The sequence below is a fragment of the Sitophilus oryzae genome, unplaced genomic scaffold (genome assembly GCF_002938485.1).
Source record: "Sitophilus oryzae breed Bouriz unplaced genomic scaffold, Soryzae_2.0 scaffold_1178_pilon_pilon, whole genome shotgun sequence".
NCBI classification, from domain to species: domain Eukaryota; kingdom Metazoa; phylum Arthropoda; class Insecta; order Coleoptera; family Curculionidae; genus Sitophilus; species Sitophilus oryzae.
Genome location: NW_022145813.1, coordinates 8,837 through 31,217, shown reverse-complemented (window position 1 = coordinate 31,217; position 22,381 = coordinate 8,837). Strand labels below are relative to the sequence as shown.

At 31.6% G+C, this 22,381-nt stretch overlaps 1 protein-coding gene and 1 long non-coding RNA gene across 3 annotated transcripts in view; one reads left to right on the top strand and one right to left on the bottom strand.

The window, feature by feature from the left end:
- The window catches only part of LOC115890341 (coiled-coil and C2 domain-containing protein 2A), a 58,156-nt gene extending 36,010 nt beyond the window's left edge, over positions 1–22,146 (bottom strand). Inside the window, exons 1-10 of one of the 2 annotated variants that reach the window (XM_030910536.1) lie at positions 22,035–22,146; positions 21,699–21,967; positions 21,330–21,614; positions 21,117–21,260; positions 20,613–21,061; positions 20,224–20,544; positions 16,124–16,382; positions 15,473–15,688; positions 15,286–15,425; positions 1,527–1,811 (exon numbers count right to left, since the gene is read on the bottom strand). In XM_030910536.1, the coding sequence (XP_030766396.1) occupies positions 1,527–1,811; positions 15,286–15,425; positions 15,473–15,688; positions 16,124–16,382; positions 20,224–20,544; positions 20,613–21,061; positions 21,117–21,260; positions 21,330–21,614; positions 21,699–21,967; positions 22,035–22,049 (2,383 nt within the window). In that variant the 5' untranslated portion in view covers positions 22,050–22,146. Of the gene's footprint in view, positions 1–1,526; positions 1,812–15,252; positions 15,426–15,472; positions 15,689–16,123; positions 16,383–20,223; positions 20,545–20,612; positions 21,062–21,116; positions 21,261–21,329; positions 21,615–21,690; positions 21,968–22,034 lie in introns of those variants that run through there. The other variant, XM_030910544.1, reaches the window with a different exon arrangement.
- LOC115890365 lies at positions 5,562–6,520 on the top strand. The gene is made up of 3 exons (XR_004051629.1): positions 5,562–5,712; positions 5,795–5,917; positions 5,972–6,520. It is a non-coding gene; the product is annotated as an uncharacterized LOC115890365 (long non-coding RNA).
- Positions 22,147–22,381: the final 235 nt, after the last annotated feature.

Below are 22,381 nucleotides of genomic sequence, written 5' to 3'. Positions count from 1 at the left end.
GGTTAATCACCAAGACCTTAAAGATCTATTGTGTCCCCATTTCTTGAGTTTTGAGGGGGATTTTCGTGTTGTAGGGGGAACAGAGTATTTCCCATTCTCCTCTGACAACATATGTTCTTCCCCCAAGGAGTAGACATCTGCCTCCGAGGGCATACACCCTTCCACGGTTGGGTTTGCCCTTCCGTGCCCTTCACAGTCGAGGAGCTTATCTCCGCCTGAGGTACCCGTAAGGTGGAGGCTAGAGATTTATATTTTCTCCTCCTTTTTAACTTGGTCTATCCTTATACCTGATACCGGTATTGTTCAGAATCTATAATAGAGGGTATATCTTCCTTTCTCTAAGGCCTCCTTTGATTTGAGGAAAATTCCTATTATGAGGACCTGACCATGGTCTTTCTCCCTCGAGTTGATGACTCGATTGACTCGCCAACTCGATGTCCTTTCCTTGGATTTCTGGCAAAGCTGGCGATAAGTCTCTGCTTGCCGCTCGGTGTTGGACGGCTTTCTATCCTGGCTTTTTTATCTCCTTGCCGGAGCAGAGGTGAAAGATTCTCTCTTGTCCTTTAGTGGAAATGCGCCAGGGTGTTTCTTGATTCCTTCACTCTCTCCTTTCTTGAGGAGTGTTTTCGCTTTTGCATCCTCTGGAGCAAATACTTTGTGGAGCAGTCGGAGATATCTTCGTACTCCTGCTCCGCTGTGATCTACTCTCGTCAATTTAAGACACATCAATAACGCAAATTTAACGAACGGACATAAATATCTTTTTTGCTCTTCCTTTTTAATATCCAATGGCTTGATTTAGACACATCGAATATATCGAGTTTCGTTAACTGATAATACAGTACATCTGCTGGATCTGTGTCTATGAAAGGAATGCGAACAAAAAACATTTAAATAAACAGCAATATATTTTATACGTCGATTTGACGAGTACGTCACCGCAAATCGCTCCGCCCACTCATTTTATTGGCCACTTGCAAATTTGTCGAATTTTTATTGATGGGACGCGTCGTCTAATTTTTTACGAAAAACATCGAGAGAATATCGTTTTCCCTCTCACGGATACCGCGTAGCTACAGAACGGACAGACGTACTGTACAAATTTCGACTTTAAAAATGTTCACTCATGATTTTACCAGTGCTAATTCTAGATCATGTTTTTGAGAATTTTACACATATTTTATTTTTTATCTCGAAAACTATAAGAGATAGGTATAGGTTAGTATAATAGGTAAATTATGAGTTATGGAAGTACTTTCGAAAAATGTAGTATATACTGGGTGTTCAATTTGAAATAACAAAGATGCTTCCACTCTTCAATTGATCCGGCAACATTGTAACGTTGATAATATTTTACATCTTATACATAGATGGAGCAGGTGCCTTTATACAAAAATCCAGATTTTCAAAAAAAATCCTTTTTCACCGGTTCATAAACGTCTAACGTACCATCGCGGCGAATCACCCCATATAACCAGTATATTGTTTTAAAAATAATTTCAGTTGATTTATTCAAAACTACAAACCGTCCAAAGCCTTTCGTCTCTTGTAGTCCTTCAGAGGCCCCAGTGAGATCTCTCTAGCCCTATTTGGAACCATCATACCATCAAACTCTATTTCATTTCTGTCTCTTAGTTTCAAGCATTGCAATCGCAAATTACGATCCAATTCAGACACATTACAGAGTTTATTAACTTCCGCTGCATAGGGGTTCAGTCTGAAAATGTCAGCATCGAACGTCTCAAAGTCGTTTTGATTCAAATATTCAAAAAAGGGCGAATTTTTTGGATCTTGTGGATCAGGTTTTTCACCTAGAAAAAATTAAATTATATTTACAGGGGTAGAGGCAGTGTCGGCGCGTTGTTCTATACTTTGGGAGTAATACAACCTTAGAAAAAAAAATGTCACGCTAACACGGCCAAAAAGTCCCATCGTCAATCTAAAACTGTGAATTAAAATATCATATTTTATTAAAACACTAAAAATTAAATATCTAAAATGAATGGTCTCTACGAATAAAGCAAGCTAATGTAATTTTTGTCATTCGTGAAATCAGAAGTCAGGATACGACGCTGACAAATACATAATATATTAATTTTGTAATCAAAAGGAAATGATTTGATCATAAGAGAACATTTAAAAGTGCAGTTGTACTGAAATTACGTCGAAATCCACACTGAATATGAGTAATAATACCAATAAAATACTCATACATTTGATTATAAAGAATTCTCTCAAAAACCCGGAATCAACCGGGAGAATACCTACTAGTTACCCTATTGTCATTAAAATTTTCCGGTTTTGATGTTTTAGTTAATGGTTTTCCAGTAGACACCTTCAAGGAAATAACTTCTTTCTATACAACTGTTAATGAGTGATATTTAGGCCTTGTTTACAAAATTACTTGAAAAATGTAGTTTATCATTAATATAACTCGAAAAATGATAAGTACTATCTGAATAGTTGGAAACGTTTTGAACAAAGGGTGCAAACAAATCATTTATCTCGTTATGATCATCCAATGCCTCTGGAATTATATTAACATCTTATAGAGTCTAAATTAAAGTTTTTCAGAGAGTGCCAAAATTTACGAGAAATATTGAGTTGTTATTCGCGCAAACTGACCTGCGCAGCTCGTATCTCGTCTGTCTTCAATAACTAAGCGTCTGGCAGATAAAAAACGAGATTTGGTATGTTAGTATGTGACATAAATTAGGATTGATTAACGTATTCAATTGTTTTTGGTCACTTTCTATTTCACCGGAAATGACTACAACTTTTGATATTTAAATGGCACCCTCGGTATTTTTTTTTCTTTATTCGATAGAAGATGACATTCTGAATAGAATAACATATTATATGTCAACTTTTGACATTCTCGCTTAATAAAAAATTGTATTTTAAAATTCAATGTAGAGTACCATGGCTATGTTAAAAACACTAATTCTTAATCAAGGAGCCTTGGAAAAATAGATTTAATCGTCTAAGGTTTTTAGTGTGTTGTCCTGGCCAGTTAGAAAATGCTCAAATCGTATTTTTAATCATATCTCAATTTTTTCAAATGGAACGAGGGTGGCTCATTAGCATATCTGGAAAAAGCATTTTTTTACGAATAATTTGATACCACACACTTGATATTTCGAGTCAAATTTTCGTTACAAACAGCAAGGTATAATTTCAAATAAGCCATATTACGAAATAAACCACATATGGAATAATTTAAAAAAATAGCGAGGGTGTCATTTAAAAATCAAAAGATGTAGTCATTTCCGGTAAAACAGGAAGTTACTAAAAACAAGTGAATACGTCACTCAATCCTAGTTTATGTCATCTACTAACATACCAAACCTCGTTTTTTTAACTGAAAAAATAAAAAAGTTATAGGGGGTGAACCACTTTTGAGACGCGCCCGGTATATAAATATATACAGGTTGTCCCACTTAAGATGGATACAAGCTAATATCTTGATTGTTTGTTGAGCGATCTTTTTCATTTTTGGCAGAAGGCGGTATGGCTATAAGACGTACATTTTGCCCAGGGTAAGAAATGCGATATCTCATAGACGTACGTTTTAATGGGGTTCGATATTTTTCGAGTCAAGAGTAAACTACCCTTAGGACAGTATTTATTTCAAATCTGATAAATTATATTGAATCCTCCTTACCCAAGATACTTAAGTTCTAATTTTGATAAATACTGATACAGGGTGTGTTATTAACATAAGACATTTTTATTTTTATTATTATTATTTTACGACGCTACTGGATAAACAACTGGTTATCAATAACCAATTATCAATTAATAATCGATTTAAGTTTTCAGATAGCTTCCATAATAATTAAGATAAGATACAAAAAACTAAATATTTTCAATTTATTTTGTTTACTTTAAAAAATTGTTTTTTAAGTTTGCTAATACACATGAATAAAATGAGTTACAAAATAATTTAAAAACCCAGTGGAATGTGAAATATAATTTTTATTCGTTTTATTGAGGAATATTTTAAAAAATATATTAATTTATTGTATTAGCAAACTTAAAAAAAAAATTAAAGTAAACAAAATAAATTGAAAATATTTAGTTTTTTGTATCGTATCTTAATTATTATGGAAGCTATCTGAAAACTTAAATCGATTATTAATTGATAATTGGTTATAATTGGTTATTGATAATTAACCAGTTGTTTATCCAGTGGCGTCGTGCGTCGTAAGTACTTAAAAAGATAATAATATAAATAAAAATGTCTTATTTTAATAACACACACTGTATCAATATTTATCAAAATTAGAACTTAAGTATCTTGGGTAAGGAGGATTCAATATAATTTATCAGATTTGAAATAAATACTGTCCTAAGGGTAGTTTACTCTTGACTCAAAAAATATCAAACCCCATTAAAATATACGTCTATGAGATATCGCATTTCTTACCCTGGGCAAAATGTACGTCTTATAGCCATACAGCCTCCTGTCAAAAATGAAAAAGATCGCTCAACAAACAACCAAGATATTGGCTTGTATCCATCTTAAGTGGGACACCCTGTATATAAACCCTGTAGTATGTCACTCAAATATCTTGAGTACTCAAAGATCAGAAACAAAGATAAATTTTTACCATACAGAAATCTAACATTTTTTGAATGAAAAAATGATATTGAAATATTTTGCAATTTACAAAAACTACTAATTTTACTATTAATTTTTTTTCCAAAGTGAAACTTCTAACTATAATTGAAGGATCTGAAGGACATGTTTGAAAAAGTGTGGTTTGAAATGTTGAAAAAGTAATAAATTAAAAATTAGTAAAGAATTTCATTCCTTTCACAAAATTTGTATTAAAATAACCGTTTTCCGTCTGTATTGTCTAGTAATTTTATGTATAGTCTATAGTATCCTTTAGTATCTAATTAATAAATAATTTGATTCGCTTTTACAAAATTTGTTTTGAAACATCAATATTTTTATAAAGACGTGGACTCACAAATACATGTCGCGCCACTACATATTTCTAAGCCGTAGGCTATCAGTCCTTACCATTTTTCGTCTCGTGTTTCACGACCTTGAATTTTTACTCTCATTTTTCTCATTTGATTTGATCAGTGTCAAAGGTAAAATTTGATTGGGCCGGCCGTGTGAGTTTGCTAGTTCGAGTCCAGCTCCAAGCATATGTGTTTTGTGTGTGTGTTGTCTTTTTTTAATTTAGTATTTAAGTTTTGTTTAAGATATATTGAAAGAATGAAATTAGATAGATATTTTGCCAGATTGGCACTGGCAGCTTAGTCAATGAAAAAGGAAAAAAAATTGATTGGGCTGCCAAAGAATGTTTAATTTTGACTTTTTGATTAAAATGCGTTTAGGTTAGGTTGTAACAGTATAGACCATTCCAGAATGACGTCACTGACAGGTCGGCAAAATTTGCTGGGAGGCACACAAACCAATTAATTTTCACGTTGTCCATATGTAAACACAATAATCCAAGGTTTAAACGAACTTAAAACAGTGAAAAATGCCTCATTTTTGTTGTGTTATTAAGTGTTTAATGCGTGATAATGTCTAATTTTTCCAAATCATGCTGCTTTGACCAACAGAGGAAATAATTTAAAAGCATTATCTAATGTTCGAAGAGAAGTGTGGTTCAAAGCTTTGAAATGAAAGGCCCCTGTATGAAAGTGAGAGTAAAAAGAAACGAATTTGTTCCAAAGACTTTATAACTGGTAAGTCCGTTTTGCCAAATTACCTGCAAAATTATCATTTATTGAGTTTAAATTAGCGAAAAGATACGTTTTTGTTTTTAAGACGAATTATGTTAATAGATAAGTCTAATTCAGCCAAAATTTGGGATATTCTTCCTGTCTTTAACCCTACAAGTCATCTTCTAGATTTGGCAGATTAAGAAAAAGATTTAAAAATGAATCAGAGGTTTGTTATTTATACTAAGATATATACAAGCGTATAAAGTATTTTTATTTTTAGTTAAAGATGTTACTATAAAAGATGAAAATCGACCAGTGAATTTTCATAATCCTCCAATCGTTAATCAACTTTATTCATTTTAAATCGTCGAGATAGAAGACGATAAACCCAAATACACGACAAGGATTGCACTTCTGGAAGATCAGCTGAATAAGAACGATAACAGGGCTGTGTTCAGATCAAATATATACCAAGAATATTTTTCGTCTCGGCTGTTATAAGTCTCGGCTGAGTATGCCTATAATACAAGAACTGTGGATTTTGAAATCCTAAGATATCAGCTGAGCCTCTACGAGAAGGGTCCTTGGTACATGAGTATAAAGTTGTTTAATAGGTTGCCACTTGAAGTCAAGTTAATAGAAGTAAAGAGTAGTTGCACAAATGAAAAATTTGTTAATTTGATAGATGAGAGATTTGAATCTGAGAGATATGGCTCATCTCTCAGATTTCCTGTAGACAAGTCAATAAATATTGTGTGACGTCATTTCATTTTCTGTATATATTATTTTGTATTTTTACATTTGTATGTTACATTCCTTGAAGTAAAGATTATTATTATTATTAACTACTAATAAATGTAGATTTATTTAAATATAACACGATTTAAAAAAAAATATGTGTTTATTTTTAATAGTATAAACCTTGGTTTATAAAGTTTAAATATTATAAATTATATTAAATAATATCTGAAACTATCAAATCAATCCATGAGTTAAACCTGGAAGAAAAGCTTAACCACTTCACATAAAATAGTTTATTATTACTTTTCATTAGTACATTCCCTAACCTAACCTAACCAAGGGCGCCGGTCGGACGTGAAAGACGGTTGAGCGTAAAAAAATCCTTTTTCTGAGATAGAATTTAATTCAGGTTCCAATTTCCCATTGTTTTTAGTTCGTACTTGTTTTTGGTGAGTGTTTTCCATTTTATTAAGTAGTTTTAGTTTTTTGCTTATATAATCCTAACCCTAAAATCCTGCTGACCCTTCCTGATCGTTCCTGATCCTATGCTAAATGGGGAAGGGGGGCCTACGGGTCCTCCTAATGATTTCGTTCGAAAATTAGCCCATATTTTATCGCCCCAAAATTACAATTTAATTTTGAGCTTTTCAAAAGGTACATGTCAAGAAATACCCGTAAATGTCATTAAGCACCTGGAAGAGGAACTTTATGGAATTAGAAATAAATTTATAGATGATGTTGAAGTACAGCAAGAAATTTCTCAATGTTTTTTTAATATTAGGAAATATACAAATAAAATTTCAGAGTATGATATTTCTGCTTTTCCTCCCTTCCTTGCAGTTATCCAAGGTGAACGTTCCCTTCATCCGATGAATGTTGGAAAATATTTATTTGAAAACAAAATTGAGGGAATTAAAAAAATCGAAAGTAAAGGGAGAAATAGAATGGGCATATATTTTAATACTCCTGAACAAGCTAATTCATTTGTCAATAATAAAGAAATTTTAAATAAAAATTGGGTAATTACTATTCCTCCCAGGATGATCACTTGTAGAGGTGTAGTGTGGAACATGGGTGATGATATATATGAAGAAGATATTATTAATTATGGACTAGGTATAAGGGGTAATTCCAGAATCAAAATTTTAAATGCCCGTAGAATTTATAAAAGATCTCGAAATGAAGATAATACCATGACAAGGAAAAGGACTAATTCCTTTATTATTACATTTAAAGGTAATCAAGTTCCTTTGGATTTGGAATTGTTCAATGTTTTACGCGAAATTCATACTTATAAAATTCCAGTAATTATATGTCATAATTGCTACAGATTTGGACATAGAATTCTGCAATGTAGGAGTAGGAAAAGATGTATTAAGTGTAGTGATACTCATGAAGATGATGATAGATGTTCTTTAAATCAATTAGAAATTAAATGTATTAATTGTAAAGAAAATCATTATCCCACTAACAAGGAATGCAAAGAATTTAAAAGGCAATTTATGATTAATGATGCGATGGCTAAGCATAACATATCTTTTTTTGAAGCAAATAAATTATTTCCAAAGGAACACGTTTCTTCTCCAGATAGTCAGCATTTTCCCGAGACTTTAGTTAATTTGTCTGTCCCTAGATCTGTAAAGAAGCATCATTATATTTCTACCTTAAAGAAAAGTAGACCTCGTTCTCCCGTTTCACAGAGGATACAAACCAAAATATCTTATAAAGACATCCTTTTTCCTGATTCGGCTAGATTATCATCCAGTCCAATTTTAAATAATTTATCACAATCTGAAAATAAATCCAAAATTGATGAAAATATAGATGCATCTATGGAGGTTGGAGAGTCATCCAATTTTAGTTTAGAATCATCTAGCCAAAATATTGTTCAGTCTCAAGAAAGTTTTGTAGATAGTTCAAGTTTAAGAAAGTTGATAAATGATACAAATGTTAAAACTAAAGATAAACATATTACAAAGAAGTCAAAAAGAGCCATATAAAAACTTTATTTTTTAAATTCTTACATGTTATATTTACTTTATTATTTTATGGTTATTTACTCTTATTTATGTCCAGTCAGGTTTAATTTTGTTATTTTTTATAATGTTTAATATTTATATATGATTATTATTTTATGGAATATTAGAAGTGTTTTGTCTAACAGAGATACCTTAATGAATATCATAAGAGATTTTAGTCCTGATATTATTGGATTAAATGAGACATGGCTAAATAGAAATAATTCGTTTAATATTTTGGGTTATGTTTGCTTGAGGGCAGATAGAGATGATGGAAAAGGTGGCATTGCCTTTTTAATCAGGGATTCGATTCCATTTAATTTAGTTGATATAAGCAATATTTCAGTTCCAGCAAAATTTCAACATAAAATTATTGAGTTAGAAATGTTTTATCTTGCATTAATTTATAATCCGCCAGATTCAAATTTACCTAAAAATTTTTTCACTCATCTGACTGCTTATGCAGGGGTTGGGGTGAAAAAGTTAATGTTAATGGGAGATTTTAATGCCCAACACATGGCGTGGGGTTCAGATGTTAATAATAGCAATGGTTTTATTCTTACTGACATATTGGAAACTCATAATTTGACTTTTTTGAATAATGGAGATGCCACGCGGATTACTCCTCCCAATCAGCATAAAAGTGTTCCAGATTTAATTCTGGGAAATAATTCATTACTACAAGATTATTCGTTTGAGGTTTTGTCAGATTATATAGGTATGAGCGATCATCTTCCCATTCTTTGCAAGAATGTATCAATGCTTTTAAATAACAATAATTTTTTAAATAGATACAATACTAAGAAAGCTAATTGGCCTTTGTTTTATGATTGCTTGACGGAGTATGATGGTCAAAGTAACAGTTTGTCTTATCATCATTTTGTTCAGCAGATTAAAAATGCGGCCAACAAGTCAATTCCGGTAAATAAGAAAGAAAAGAGACTAGGTAATCCTTGGTGGGATAAAGATTGTGATATAGCCTGGGAAAGTAAACGAGCAGCATTTAAGACGTTTAAAAGACAGTTTACGGAGAAGAATTATATACTTTTTCGAAAGGCTAGAGCACAATGTCGAAAAGTTCTCAGAGAAAAACGAAAGTTAAGTTTTAATAATTATTGTAGTAGTCTATCTCCATTAACACCTATTAATGAGGTTTGGTGTAAAATAAAACGTTTTTCAAAATCAATTAATCAAATTTCGTTAAGAAAACCTTTGAATTGTTCCATTGCTGAAGATATGCTTGCCCTTTTAGCGCCCCCAATTATTCCAGATGTAGATCCTGACATTTTATTTCAAAAGTGTCAGAGTTCTAATATTTCTCTTGAGGAGACACAGGTTGCCATATTTAGAAAGCAGAGAGATTCTGCTCCAGGCATTGATCTAATAACTTATTCCATGATCAATAATCTTCCTTTGAATCATATTAAATTTTTAGTGTACTTCTTTAATCAAGTTCTTTATCATTCAGAATTAATTCCAGACGATTGGAAAACAGGATTAGTTTGTCCAATTCCTAAACCTAATAAAAATTTAAATAATATTAGCGGTTACAGGCCAATTACTCTCACATCTTGCATAGGGAAAATTATGGAAGATATAGTGAAATGTAGATTGGATTGGTATGTGGAAAACCACAAAATTCTCAGTGATTCTCAGTTTGGGTTTAGAAAAGGTAAAGGAGTTTTTGAAGCATTAACTTCTTTATGTTCATCGATAATTTCTGGACTCTCATATAATAAATTTTCAGTAATTGTTTTTTTAGATATGAAAAATGCATATGATAAAGTTAATATTTCTATTTTGATTCGTAAATTAGCTGAATTGGGTATTGAAGAGAATATTTGTAAATACATTAAAGAGATACATACCAACAGGAAAATTTATATTGTTGATAATTTTTCAAAAAAATTGATTGGTCCTGGTTTTACTAATAAGGGTTTAGCACAAGGATCTCCTTTAGCTCCAATTTTATTTAATATTTATATTAATAATGTTAGTGACTTTATTGGGGATGATGTTAAATTAATTCAATATGCTGATGATATTGCTCTCCTGGCTCAAGGTTATGATATAGATTTGATAGTTAATAAATTAAATGTTACATTGGACAGTCTTGAGGAATGGGCGAGATTAAATGAAATGAGTTTTTCTCCTGAAAAATCTTCCTGTATTTTAATTCAAAGAAAATTTTATAATCGTATTTTACCAGATATTAAATTTCAAAATCATGTTATTAGATGGGTTGAATATGTTAAATATTTGGGTATTTTTATTGATAATCGGTTTTCTTGGAATCATCAAATTGAGGCTATGTGTTCTAAAGCTACTAAGGGTATTAATTTAATGAGATATTTTTGTAAAACCTGGTGGGGGGGACATCCAATTACTATGTTAAATTTTTTTAAGTCCTATATTCGGTCACATTTAGATTATGGTAGTATATTATTAGCTAAATGTTCTAAAAAGTTATTAGAAAAACTTGATAAAGTTCATTTTCAAGCCTTACGCATTTGTTTAGGGTTTATGCGTTCCTGTCCAACTAATATCATTTTATCAGAATCGGCAGAACTTCCCCTTAATATTAGACGTAATTTTTTGGCCACTAAATTGCTTTTAAAAGCATTCTCTATTCAGGATAATCCCATTATTCAGTCTGTTACAGAAGCTTATGGGGCATATAATCAATCATTTGGTTTTTGGTCAAGATATTATCATGTTCCTCCTCTTATTGAAGGCATTGATCAAATTTTTCCTCATGTTCAAGATGTTGATGTTGTTAATATGCATCATTATTATAAGTTTCCTCTTTATTTTAGTAAAAATGAATATTTAAGATTGGATTTAAATAAGAGTGAAAATAATTCTATTAAATTTAGAGAAGTTATTGAGTTAAAATTTAAACAAAAAATTAAGTTTTTTACGGACGCTTCTAAGGAAGTAAATAAAAATGTTGGAGTGGGTATATTTTGCCCGGATTTAAATTTGGAAGCCACCTATATGATTCCTGGATATGCTTCCATATTTGTTGGAGAAATGTTTGCTATTATGATGGCATTGAATGTAATTGAAAGCAAAGAATTGGAGGATTCTGTAATTTTTAGTGATAGTGAAAGTGCTTTACGAGCATTAGCAGCTTATCCAAATTTTAAGGACAGTCAAATTACATTTGCTACAAAACGTAAACTATTTGGGTTAAGAGAAAAACAATTTCGAATTTCATTGGCATGGCTACCCAGTCACACGAATATTTTGGGCAATGATAAAGCTGATCAATTAGCAAATATTGGAAAGACAAATGGTCGAGATGCTGAGATTAAATGTTGGTTTACTGATTTTATTCCAATTCTTAAGGAAAAGTTTTGGTCGTTATGGAAAGGCAGATGGAAGGAGATTTCTTGTACAAAAGGGAAAAATTATGCAGAAATTGTTACTTTTCCCTACAAAAGCATATGGTTTAGATCATGTAAAGATTTTCCCAGGAAAAGATTGACAACCTTCTTCAGATTAAGAAGCGGACATTGTCTAATTCCGTCCCATTTACATCGTATAGGTGTGTCTTACTATCTTATGTGAGTGTGGAGAAATTGGAACGTTAAACCACATCTTTTTTGAATGCAATAAATTTCCCGCTTTTGTAGATAAACTATATAAATCACTTATTGGCTTTTACAAAACATCCCCTCATAATTTTACCTCCGCTTTGCATGCTCATCCAATTGTAGTTAATATTATAGGCGAATTCTTAGATAGTTGTGGAATTAATCTTTGACATTTTAAATGAAATTGTTATTAAATTTGTTTATTTTGCAGGATCTTCCTTTGCCAACATTTTTTTCAACTCAACAGTCGGGGTATGGGATTTCCCAGGCTCGCTTTATAGCGATCCTCGTCTGTGTGTCATCATTTATATAAACGCTCAACCGTAGGTAGTTAATTCTACCATCCGGCCGGATAGCCCTGGCAGCTGTGGCCATTAAACTAATATACTACTATACTACTAACCTAACCAAACGTCTTAACCGTAGGTAGTTAATTCTACCATCCGGCCGGATAGCCGTGGCAGCTGTGGCCATTAAACTAATATACTACTACTAACCCTTTGAATATAATCCTATCCATGTATTCATGCATGGTGGGCGGAAAAGCCACCATAAAAGCTCTCTAGGGTGGGGATCCTTGACAGTTCTGTTTGACGATTCATTTGACACATTTGAATTTGATTTGAAATTTTGTGGATTTGTCAGTCTTTACGGAGCTTATTTTATGTTATTTATTATTTATTCTACTACTGATAGTTGTAAAAAGGTAGTAAATCTAGATTGAAATTGTGGCAGAACTTAAATTAACAGTGACACTATCGCGATTTATCGAAAAAGACTCTAAAATAGTTGGTTGTGTAGCGTGCGGTAGATCTCTGCGCAAAAATTCAGTGAAATAATGGAACAACTTTTCGCTAGTAAGTGACTATATAATATACATACGTGTAGTAAACCGATCATTTATGAAATTCACTTAAATTAACTAAATTATATATTTTTCTTGCATTTTTAGCTTTTATTTATTACTTGTCAAAGATTAGATGTCAAAGAATTTAGATACGTTAATTTGACTTACCTGCTTCAGTAGCGTATCGGATGTTTGTGTTAATAAATACTTATTATAACTTATCTATTTTATTAGAATTATATATTTTTATAACAATTTTAATAACTACCAACATTTATTCACAACGTAAAATAAAACAACAAATTATTGAGTCTACCCCACGTCTACCCTACATCATAGTTTTACATTTTTTAAATAAAATTAGAACGACACTGATAAACCGGAATTTAAGTCGGCCATATTTGAGGCCCATCGCGGTGTACCTAAGATTTTTGATATGCTCCTTCCTTAGTCTTCTTATTCAAAGTACTAACCAAACGTGTGTAGTCTTATCTCTGGTCTTAGGTCGGCCTTGTGGTCGAAATGATTGCGCTGCTTTCTAGTAGACGCAAGGTCGCCGGTTCGATTCCGGCCTCGGACATGGGTGTTAAATGTGTGTGTGAGTCTGTACTTTGTCCGATTTAGAATTTAAGTTTAGATTTAAGTAATTGAAACGCTCTATAATAAAATTGGGAAACGCTCATATAATAAAATAAACTGGCTGAATGCCGTAATAGGCAAGTGGCCATAAATAGAAAAAAAAAATCTCTGGTCTTATGTAAATACAAATTAACTGCGTTTTTAAATATTATAGTGTTGCTGATGCTTTGAAAATAGCATTTCTTATTCAGTTTAAGATTTACGGGTATATTTAGTTACTTTAGGCACCTTGAACTTCTACAGTATCAAAGTGTATTTTATTGATTCTTAAGTTTTTTCATAATTTATTTTAAAATAGATACGACTTACCTGAAAAAAAATGGTATATGCGCCTAAAATTATATATTGAAAGACAATCAAAATGAATAAAAGCCTAACATACCTACATGAATTTACTAAAACGGAACTCACTCAATTAATCATTTCAGAACTTTGAATAAGAAGACTAAGGAAGGAGCATATCAAAAATCTTAGGTACACCGCGATGGGCCTCAAATATGGCCGACTTAAATTCCGGTTTATCAGTGTCGTTCTAATTTTATTTAAAAAATGTAAAACTATGATGTAGGGTAGACTCAATAATTTGTTGTTTTATTTTACGTTGTGAATAAATGTTGGTAGTTATTAAAATTGTTATAAAAATATATAATTCTAATAAAAATAGATAAGTTATAATAAGTATTTATTAACACAAACATCCGATACGCTACTGAAGCAGGTAAGTCAAATTAACGTATCTAAATTCTTTGACATCTAATCTTTGACAAGTAATAAAAAAAAAGCTAAAATGCAAGAATATATAATTTAGTTAATTTAAGTGAATTTCATAAATGATCGGTTTACTACACGTATGTATATTATATAGTCACTTACTAGCGAAAAGTTGTTCCATTATTTCACTCAATTTTTGCCGAGATCTACCGCACGCTACACAACCAACTATTTTAGAGTCTTTTTCGATAAATCGCGATAGTGTCACTGTTAATTTAAGTTCTGCCACAATTTCCATCTAGATTTACTACCTTTATACAACTATCAGTAGTAGAATAAATAATAAATAACATAAAATAAGCTCCATAAAGACTGACAAATCCACAAAATTTCAAATCAAATTCAAATGTGTCAAATGAATCGTCAAACAGAACTGTCAAGGATCCCCACCCTAGAGAGCTTTTATGGTGCCTTTTCCGCCCACCATGCATGAATACATGGATAGCATTATGCTCCTTCCTTAGTCTTCTTATTCAAAGATTCAGAACATACTTAGAATTTTCTAAACAATATGAACTGATCTCAGACAAACCCTGAAACGCATATTTGACAAATCAAGACGTAACGTTGAACCTTGCGTTGAACCATCGCTGAACAGACTATATACAAGGTGTCCCAGAAATAAGTGCAAGTTTTTTAAGGGGTGGTAGATCGCGATAAGAGAAACATATTTTCTCTTTATCGTTTTTCAAATAAGTCCAAAATAACGGAGTTATTTTACTTTGAAAATTTATAAAAAATGATTTTTTGCTAAAATTTTGAGAACCCACTGGATCTTTTCTGGATTTTCTTCCTTGTAAATTTAATCTAATACATATGTTGCCATATTATCAAGAAATTATGTTAAAACTAAAAAAAAAATCCAAAAAACTTTTCAAAAATTTCGAATTTTCAATTTTTTTTTTGGCGTGTTTCTGGGGTTAAACTATACTACCAGTTAACATACTTGCGTTTATTTCTGGGACACCCTGTATTGTACCTTCTAGCCAATATTCCAATTGTTTTCTATCAATTGCGCCCCATTTGTTCAAAATATTAGGAATATCTGGTTGAAGAGCTCCATTTGTATCGATATTCTCGACTGTAGCATTTTTCCATCGAAAACCATAAGTTAAACATCTAAAATCTATTATTTAAAATACCTTAAGCACAAATATTTTTTTTACCCCTTGGTATTTAATTCTGCGTCAATGTCCATATCAAAGGAGATTCCAACATCGGTTGCAACTTTTTTAAATCTACAGCCGCTCCCAACACCAGCATGTTTGTAATGGACAATTTCGCTTTTTTCAAAATATGCTTCGACCAATTTCAAACTTCTACCATTGCTACTTAAATTTGGCACTTCTAAGTTCATATCGCAGATCTTCTTTTTTAGCAAACTGTAACGATGATGTGAATACAATCATTTTACTACAATACGATCTAAAAAAACGTCAGTGGCCGTCAATAATTTAACTTACATAGATAGACATGTGTCTAACTTCTGAAATCCATTACTCCTGTTAAACAAATATAAAAAAACAAAAATTTGAGAAAAAATTGAAATTTTTGACTCCTTAATTGTCCTTACAGGCAGCTGATGAGGAAAGCATCATTTGCATCTGCAGCAATATTGCTGAAGAATTAATCATAAACAATAATATAACAGACTTATTAATATTGATTATGAAAAATCTGTAATAAAAGTACCTAATATTTATTTTTTTCTAGGATAAAAATAATATATAATATATCTTCCAAGCCAACTGGACACCGTTTTTTTTAGAATCATATAGAACTTTAATCTCTATGGTGGCGAAGATATTTTTACTTACCCTTTGGGTTGCTCTATAATTTGAATTGTTAAAAATTTCGGAATATCACTTAATTGAAGAGTAAAAATTTCGTTTATATCCAAGTAAAATCGATCGTCTAAACTGACGGGTTTAGTTTTGCAAACCAGGATGCCCTTACAATAAATCTTTACCCAAAATTTCGTGGATGATACCACTTTTTTTCTTGCGTTTTCTGATTCTTCGCCGATGTTGGATGTTTCGTTGTCGTTATTTAAAAACAACGATACATTGGGTTCGCCTAAAATATATAATAATAATTAGTTATAGACGAGACATTTTAAAACGAGCAATTTTTTTATAAAGTGCCTATTTGTCTCAAACTGTTAATAATAAAAATATTTTTCCTCTTGTAAAAACGATCCGGGAACATACTCTACCGGGGTGGTGCATCGTCGCGTCGTCGTTGGAAACAGGAAATCCCATGCAAATTTTGAACTGTCTAGATATTGGCTCTCCTATTGATTTTATAGCGAAGTCCTAAATAGTTTTTTTAAGATCTACGTTTGGTAAACACACATGCCAAATTTGAACAATTTTGGACTAGCCGATTTTGAGTAATTTGAGAAAAACTGAATCCATTTTTAAATTAAAACTGAATTGGTAACAATCAAACACCAGTCAAAACCGGCATACCTTAAGTTGTCAGCGTCATTTTCAAACGTAACATAATTTTAATAAAATCTTAATATTCAGTACCTACTAGCCTTCTACTAGTAATAAATTATTATTACAGTACGTCCTGTGGTACGTCTGTCCGTTCTGTAGCTACGGGGTATCCGTGAGAGGGGAAACGATATTCTCTCGATGTTTTTCGTCAAAAATTAGACGACGCGTCCCATCAATAAAAATTCGACAAATTTGCAAGTAGCCAATAAAATGAGTGTGCGGAGCGATTAGCGGTGACGTACTCGTCAAGTCGACGTATAAAATATATTGCTGTTTATTTAAATGTTTTTTGTCCGCATTCCTTTCATAGACACAGATCCAGCAGATGTACTGTACGTCTCCTGGATCTGTGTCTATCCACTCATTTTATTGGCTACTTGCAAATTTGTTGAATTTTTATTGATGGGAGCGTGGTCTATTTTTTTACGAAAAACATCTAGAGAATATCGTTTCCCCTTTCACGGATACCCCGTAGCTACAGAACGGACAGACTCAGGGGCGAGAAAGTGAAATAGCAAAAGCGGTTCCACCGTTTCCACGGAAATCTCAAATAAAATAGTTCCAGCCCTAGCCACTAGGTGGCAGTGCAAATAATTTTTAGGTTAAGAAGTTGCTACTAGTTATTGCCAGATGGCGTTAAATCAGAATTTTTTTGTAGTTTCCATAGTTTCCAACGGCCATTGTCGTATTATTGTCAAATTCTCAAAAAATATTGTCGTTGTCATAGCGCCAATCATAATATTACAAATAAATGATTATCAAAACGTTTTTCAAACTATAATTTGTTATATGTGTTTTAATTAGACAATTCCTTTTGTTTGTGGTCCTAAAAATATAATGTAAGTCTTTTATTTTTGCCATCATTTAAGTACCTATTTATATTTACTCCATTTACAAAACTTTGGGCGTATTACGTTGGTCTTGTTTTATTATAATAAACGATGTTTAAATATTTGACTTATAAATAAAAACTTTAAATAATAAAAATTGTATAAATTATACATTAAATGTTAAATATTATTTTTTACACATAACAACGATACTTGTTATTAGTATTGTTGAATTTGTGTAAAAAATAAGATTTAATAATCAAATTTAATTATTTTAGAGTAAAATTCAATAAATACGCTCATTTAAAAAGCCCGCGCTTCGATCCATTTAAAACAAGCCCTACTCAATAGATGGCGCCACTTCTGTAGGACCATTTTTCAGTATGGCAGAGTCCATTCTTTTTCTAGCTAGGTATATTCTTTGGGACAGACGTAGTGAACTGTAGATATACACATTATCAAATACGTTTAAATTACCGGAAATTTAAACGTATTTGCACATTATAAAGAAAAAGTGAGCATGATAAATGGTACTACGCGGAAATAGCTTAGACAGTGTCGTGTCTGACATATTTCCGGTAATTTCTCCTCAATATTAAAATTAAATTACTTTTGATATTGACATATCATCATCTTAGTTTGTAAACCTAAGGTACGTTGTATGTCAGTTTTTGACTGGTGTTTGATTGTTACCTGTTTGGTTTTAATTTAAAAATAGATGCAAACTTTCTTAAATTAAAAATGACAGCGGACAGCGATCTTCATTTCCAAACCAAGAAACAACTGTGACATAGGGTTCCCAACTTGAGCATCGGCGATTCCGGGACAATTATTTTTAAGTTTTTAAATAATTGAAACAAAACATTAAATATTAGAAATTCAAATATACTATATGTAAATGTGATATTTTTGGTCCCGGCCAAGGCAAAATTTTCGCCGGGACAAACTTTCTGATTCCTGGTTAATCCCGGTCAAACCGGGACGGTTGGGAACCCTACTGTGACACCGTTTTTTCGATCGTATGGTATTTACTGAGGTACTTTTGAACATTTTGCTTTGTTCTTAGTACGCATTTTTTATTTTTCATTTAAGTCAAATATATATATATTTGATATCAATTAAACTTTTAGTTACGTAATCGAGTTGCCACATTTATTTATTTATTTCCTGGCATTGTCATTCGTTTTGACAATTTAGTTTTGTATTGCGAGCTTTGGTTTAAATAAATAGTGTTGTAACACTTTAAGCTTAAAAATGTTTACTAGCAGACCTTGCAGTCGAACATTGTTCTTTTTAGAACCTCTTTTAGTGCGAAAAACATCGAAACTCATCGCAACTTTATTAAAATATTTTGAACTGAAAAGCGGTAGTAATGGCCCTTTATGTCCCTTAAGTGATGTTAAGAAAGTGGGTTTTGTTGATGTAAATAATAACTGTTTATATATTTATAATTAATTTATTTTTGTTTCCTAAAATATTTTGATTAAAAGAAAATATATAAAAGTTGCACGTTGTGCCGGTCAAGCTTAATCACGTGACTAAAAGTTTATTTGGTATGAACTATAAATTTCAATTTTAATATATCTATTAAAAATATTTTCATAAGCTCTCTTATTTTCTTGTGACCTTTATCCAATAAACTTTTTAAATTGTACAGAATTGTCAAAAATATTTTTTTCTGTCCTAGAATAAAAAGCTTATTATCTATTGCATTTTTGTTTTTCATATCTCTCAACATACAGGGTGCTTCAAAAATATGTTCCATCTCTTGTGGGGAGATTCCTCACGTAAAAATGAGATTTATTTTTCATATCAAAATGGGTCCGATTCTGTTTTGTTTTGTAGTACAGAAGGTTAAACTTCATTTTTTTCGATTTATTATAATGTTTTTCCAAGTGCTTTTAGCGATTCGAATTTTGGAGGGTAAAACTTACTATGAGGACGTGCATACGGGTTATCACTGGAATATTTTTCTAAAAAAACATGTGCGCCAATGACTTTTTTCATCTTATTAGCAAAAGTGTGTAAGCCATTTAATGCCGATTAAAAGTTGTATCTTCATATCTTGACCATTTTGATCTCCTCAATGAAATTTGCGACCGCTAAGGATCTTATCTCTTATTTATTGTACCGTATGATCGAAAAAAAAACCGACGTCCAGTTGCCTTGGAAATGACGATCGATAACATTTCCCATATAATTTTACAGATAAAATGACGGAGATCTTCATTTCATATCCATCGTTGACGCCGCTTTTTTTTTGAAACGTGCGCGTTACCACGTCCACACTGAATGCAAACGACGATGCAGTCAATGTTAAAAAAAATGTTTTTTGTGGTCCGGTCTGGACGGACTTCCACCGGAAAATGTTTTGCGCGGCTCGGCGCGGAGCGACGCGCCCCTCTGGACGCACCATATTATAATTTGCAATATTTCGAAATATACACACTTACGGAATAACCAGTGTACACAAACTTATCCGTATTTTTCATTCTAATAAGCTAAATATTATAAAATCTGGTGGTTTCAATTTGAAAAAATTGATTGACACATTGTATAAAGAAAACATATAAATATAAATACCTGGTGGTTTAAAGCTTTCTTCGAATTTCTTTCTCAAATCTTTTTCAATTTTTTTCTTCTTGGTGTCATAAATTGGTTGTCCTAAAATGGTCTCCTCAATGTCCTCGCTCTCGGATATATCACGGGTTCGCAAACTTCGATTGTATTTTTTCATTTTCTGCTGAAAATTCATTTTATGTTCATCCAAAACATCTCTTAACATCTCCGAAAAATATTTCTCATGCTCCTCATTTTCTAATGTAAAATTTACTGATTCTTTTTTGATTAAAAGCTTCACACTAGTAGTTGAATAGCCTTGTTGTTCTCTGAGACTTTTTATACCTTAAAAATATATTTTTTATTAGAATATTACTTATCCACCCCCTGGTATAAGCTTCAAAATTACAGACCTCGCCAAATATTGAGTATTAATTTTAAATTCTCTCTTTGGTTTTTGCCTTCTTTAAATAAATTTTCTCTTAGGTTTTCTACCACTTTTATTGAGAAATGTTCACTATCGTTCTGACACCTGGCATGCTTCAAGGCCTCCAGTTGATTTTTTAATTTCTGTATTTTATTTGTGCTGGTAAAATTTGCATATTTTTTAAATGCCTTGTATAAAGCTTGTTCTAAAATATGTTCTAAGCTGAACAACGGATGGTGGAAAAACTTAACATGGGATAACGAAAGTTCTAATATATTTTCCGGTATTATTAATACTTCTTCCATGTTAATATCATGGTCGCAGTATTTATAATACAATCCTTCGCCATTTTTCAGCTTTAAATAAGGTTTTACTGAATGATGTATTTGTGGGCTGGGTAAAATTAGTAAACTACCATCACAATTAAACCATTTCCTGCAAAATTAATTTGAAATAAATATATAAAATTAATAAATGAACTTAAATATACCTGTCATTTTCAGAATACAAGCGTTTTTCTAGGATATTAAGATATATTTTAGGAGTCTGCGAATTAGTATGAATATACAGACCTTCTTCTTCTAAATTTCTAGATTCTGGTTCATCAATTTTACTGATTATAAATACAGGATTGCTTAAAATCGCATAGAGATATTACCTAACTGTATTTTTAAAATTATACTTAACATATGAATAAACTCACTTATCTGTTATAAAATGTATAAAACTCTCAGAAATATTTATCAATGGTTTGAGATTTTTGGGCTTGGCAAAGTGTGTTAATTTATCATGATTTTCATTTAAATGTTGGTCAGTTTTAGTGTTAATATTATTCTCTAATTCAGATACAAAAAAACCTACTGTTTCAGTGGTTTTATTACGAGAAGGATATTTATTTCTCATAGATTGGATATTTTTATTAATCTCAGTATTATCCTTATATATCTGATTAACAGAAGACTTAACATGTTTCAGTTTATCTAATATCCTGCAATATAAGGGAATATAACCCTTGTCCATAATCAAGGATATAACTAAATATTCAGACTGAAATAAAAGCATACTTTCTTACATTTCTTTTTTCTTTGTACTCCCAGAAGCTTCAGAAAATACATCATTTGACAATTCGGATATTGTATCACTCTGATCAATAAATTCCGATATCTTAGACGCTTTTTTAACGGAAAATAAAGATACAACCTCTGATACATCTTTATCACCCGAGCTGGGGTGAATAGGTGACATAAAAGGCGGTGATGATATTTTACTCTTATTTTTCGAAAACTGTCGTAGTTTATTTTTAATGGGCGATGTAATTTTTACCATTTCTAACAACTCTTCCTACAAATAATAATATATTTATTAGGTACACATTAACTGAAAATTAATTTTAATATTTGCAAATTACTTTCGAGCCACTCATTTTCAAAATGTTATAATGCTTATAAGCAGTTATAAGTTATAAGTTTGTATATGTCAAATGACTTTATAGCACTGTTTATAGTATGCCTTACTTGTTACCATGGTAACACAGCATGGTAACTGATGGCAGCTGATGGTAACTCTTTAATTACACCAATCCAAAACAAGAATCTAGCGACCGTGCGGTCCGCATCGATTCGAAGGCTTCGCGCAGGTTTCAAGTTTATTTTAATTTATAATTTTTATTATTCTACATTGTACAGGGTGTCCCATTTTGGTTGAAATTATACGGTATCTCTGTGATTCATGAAGATAGAAGGGTGCGGTTTGCAC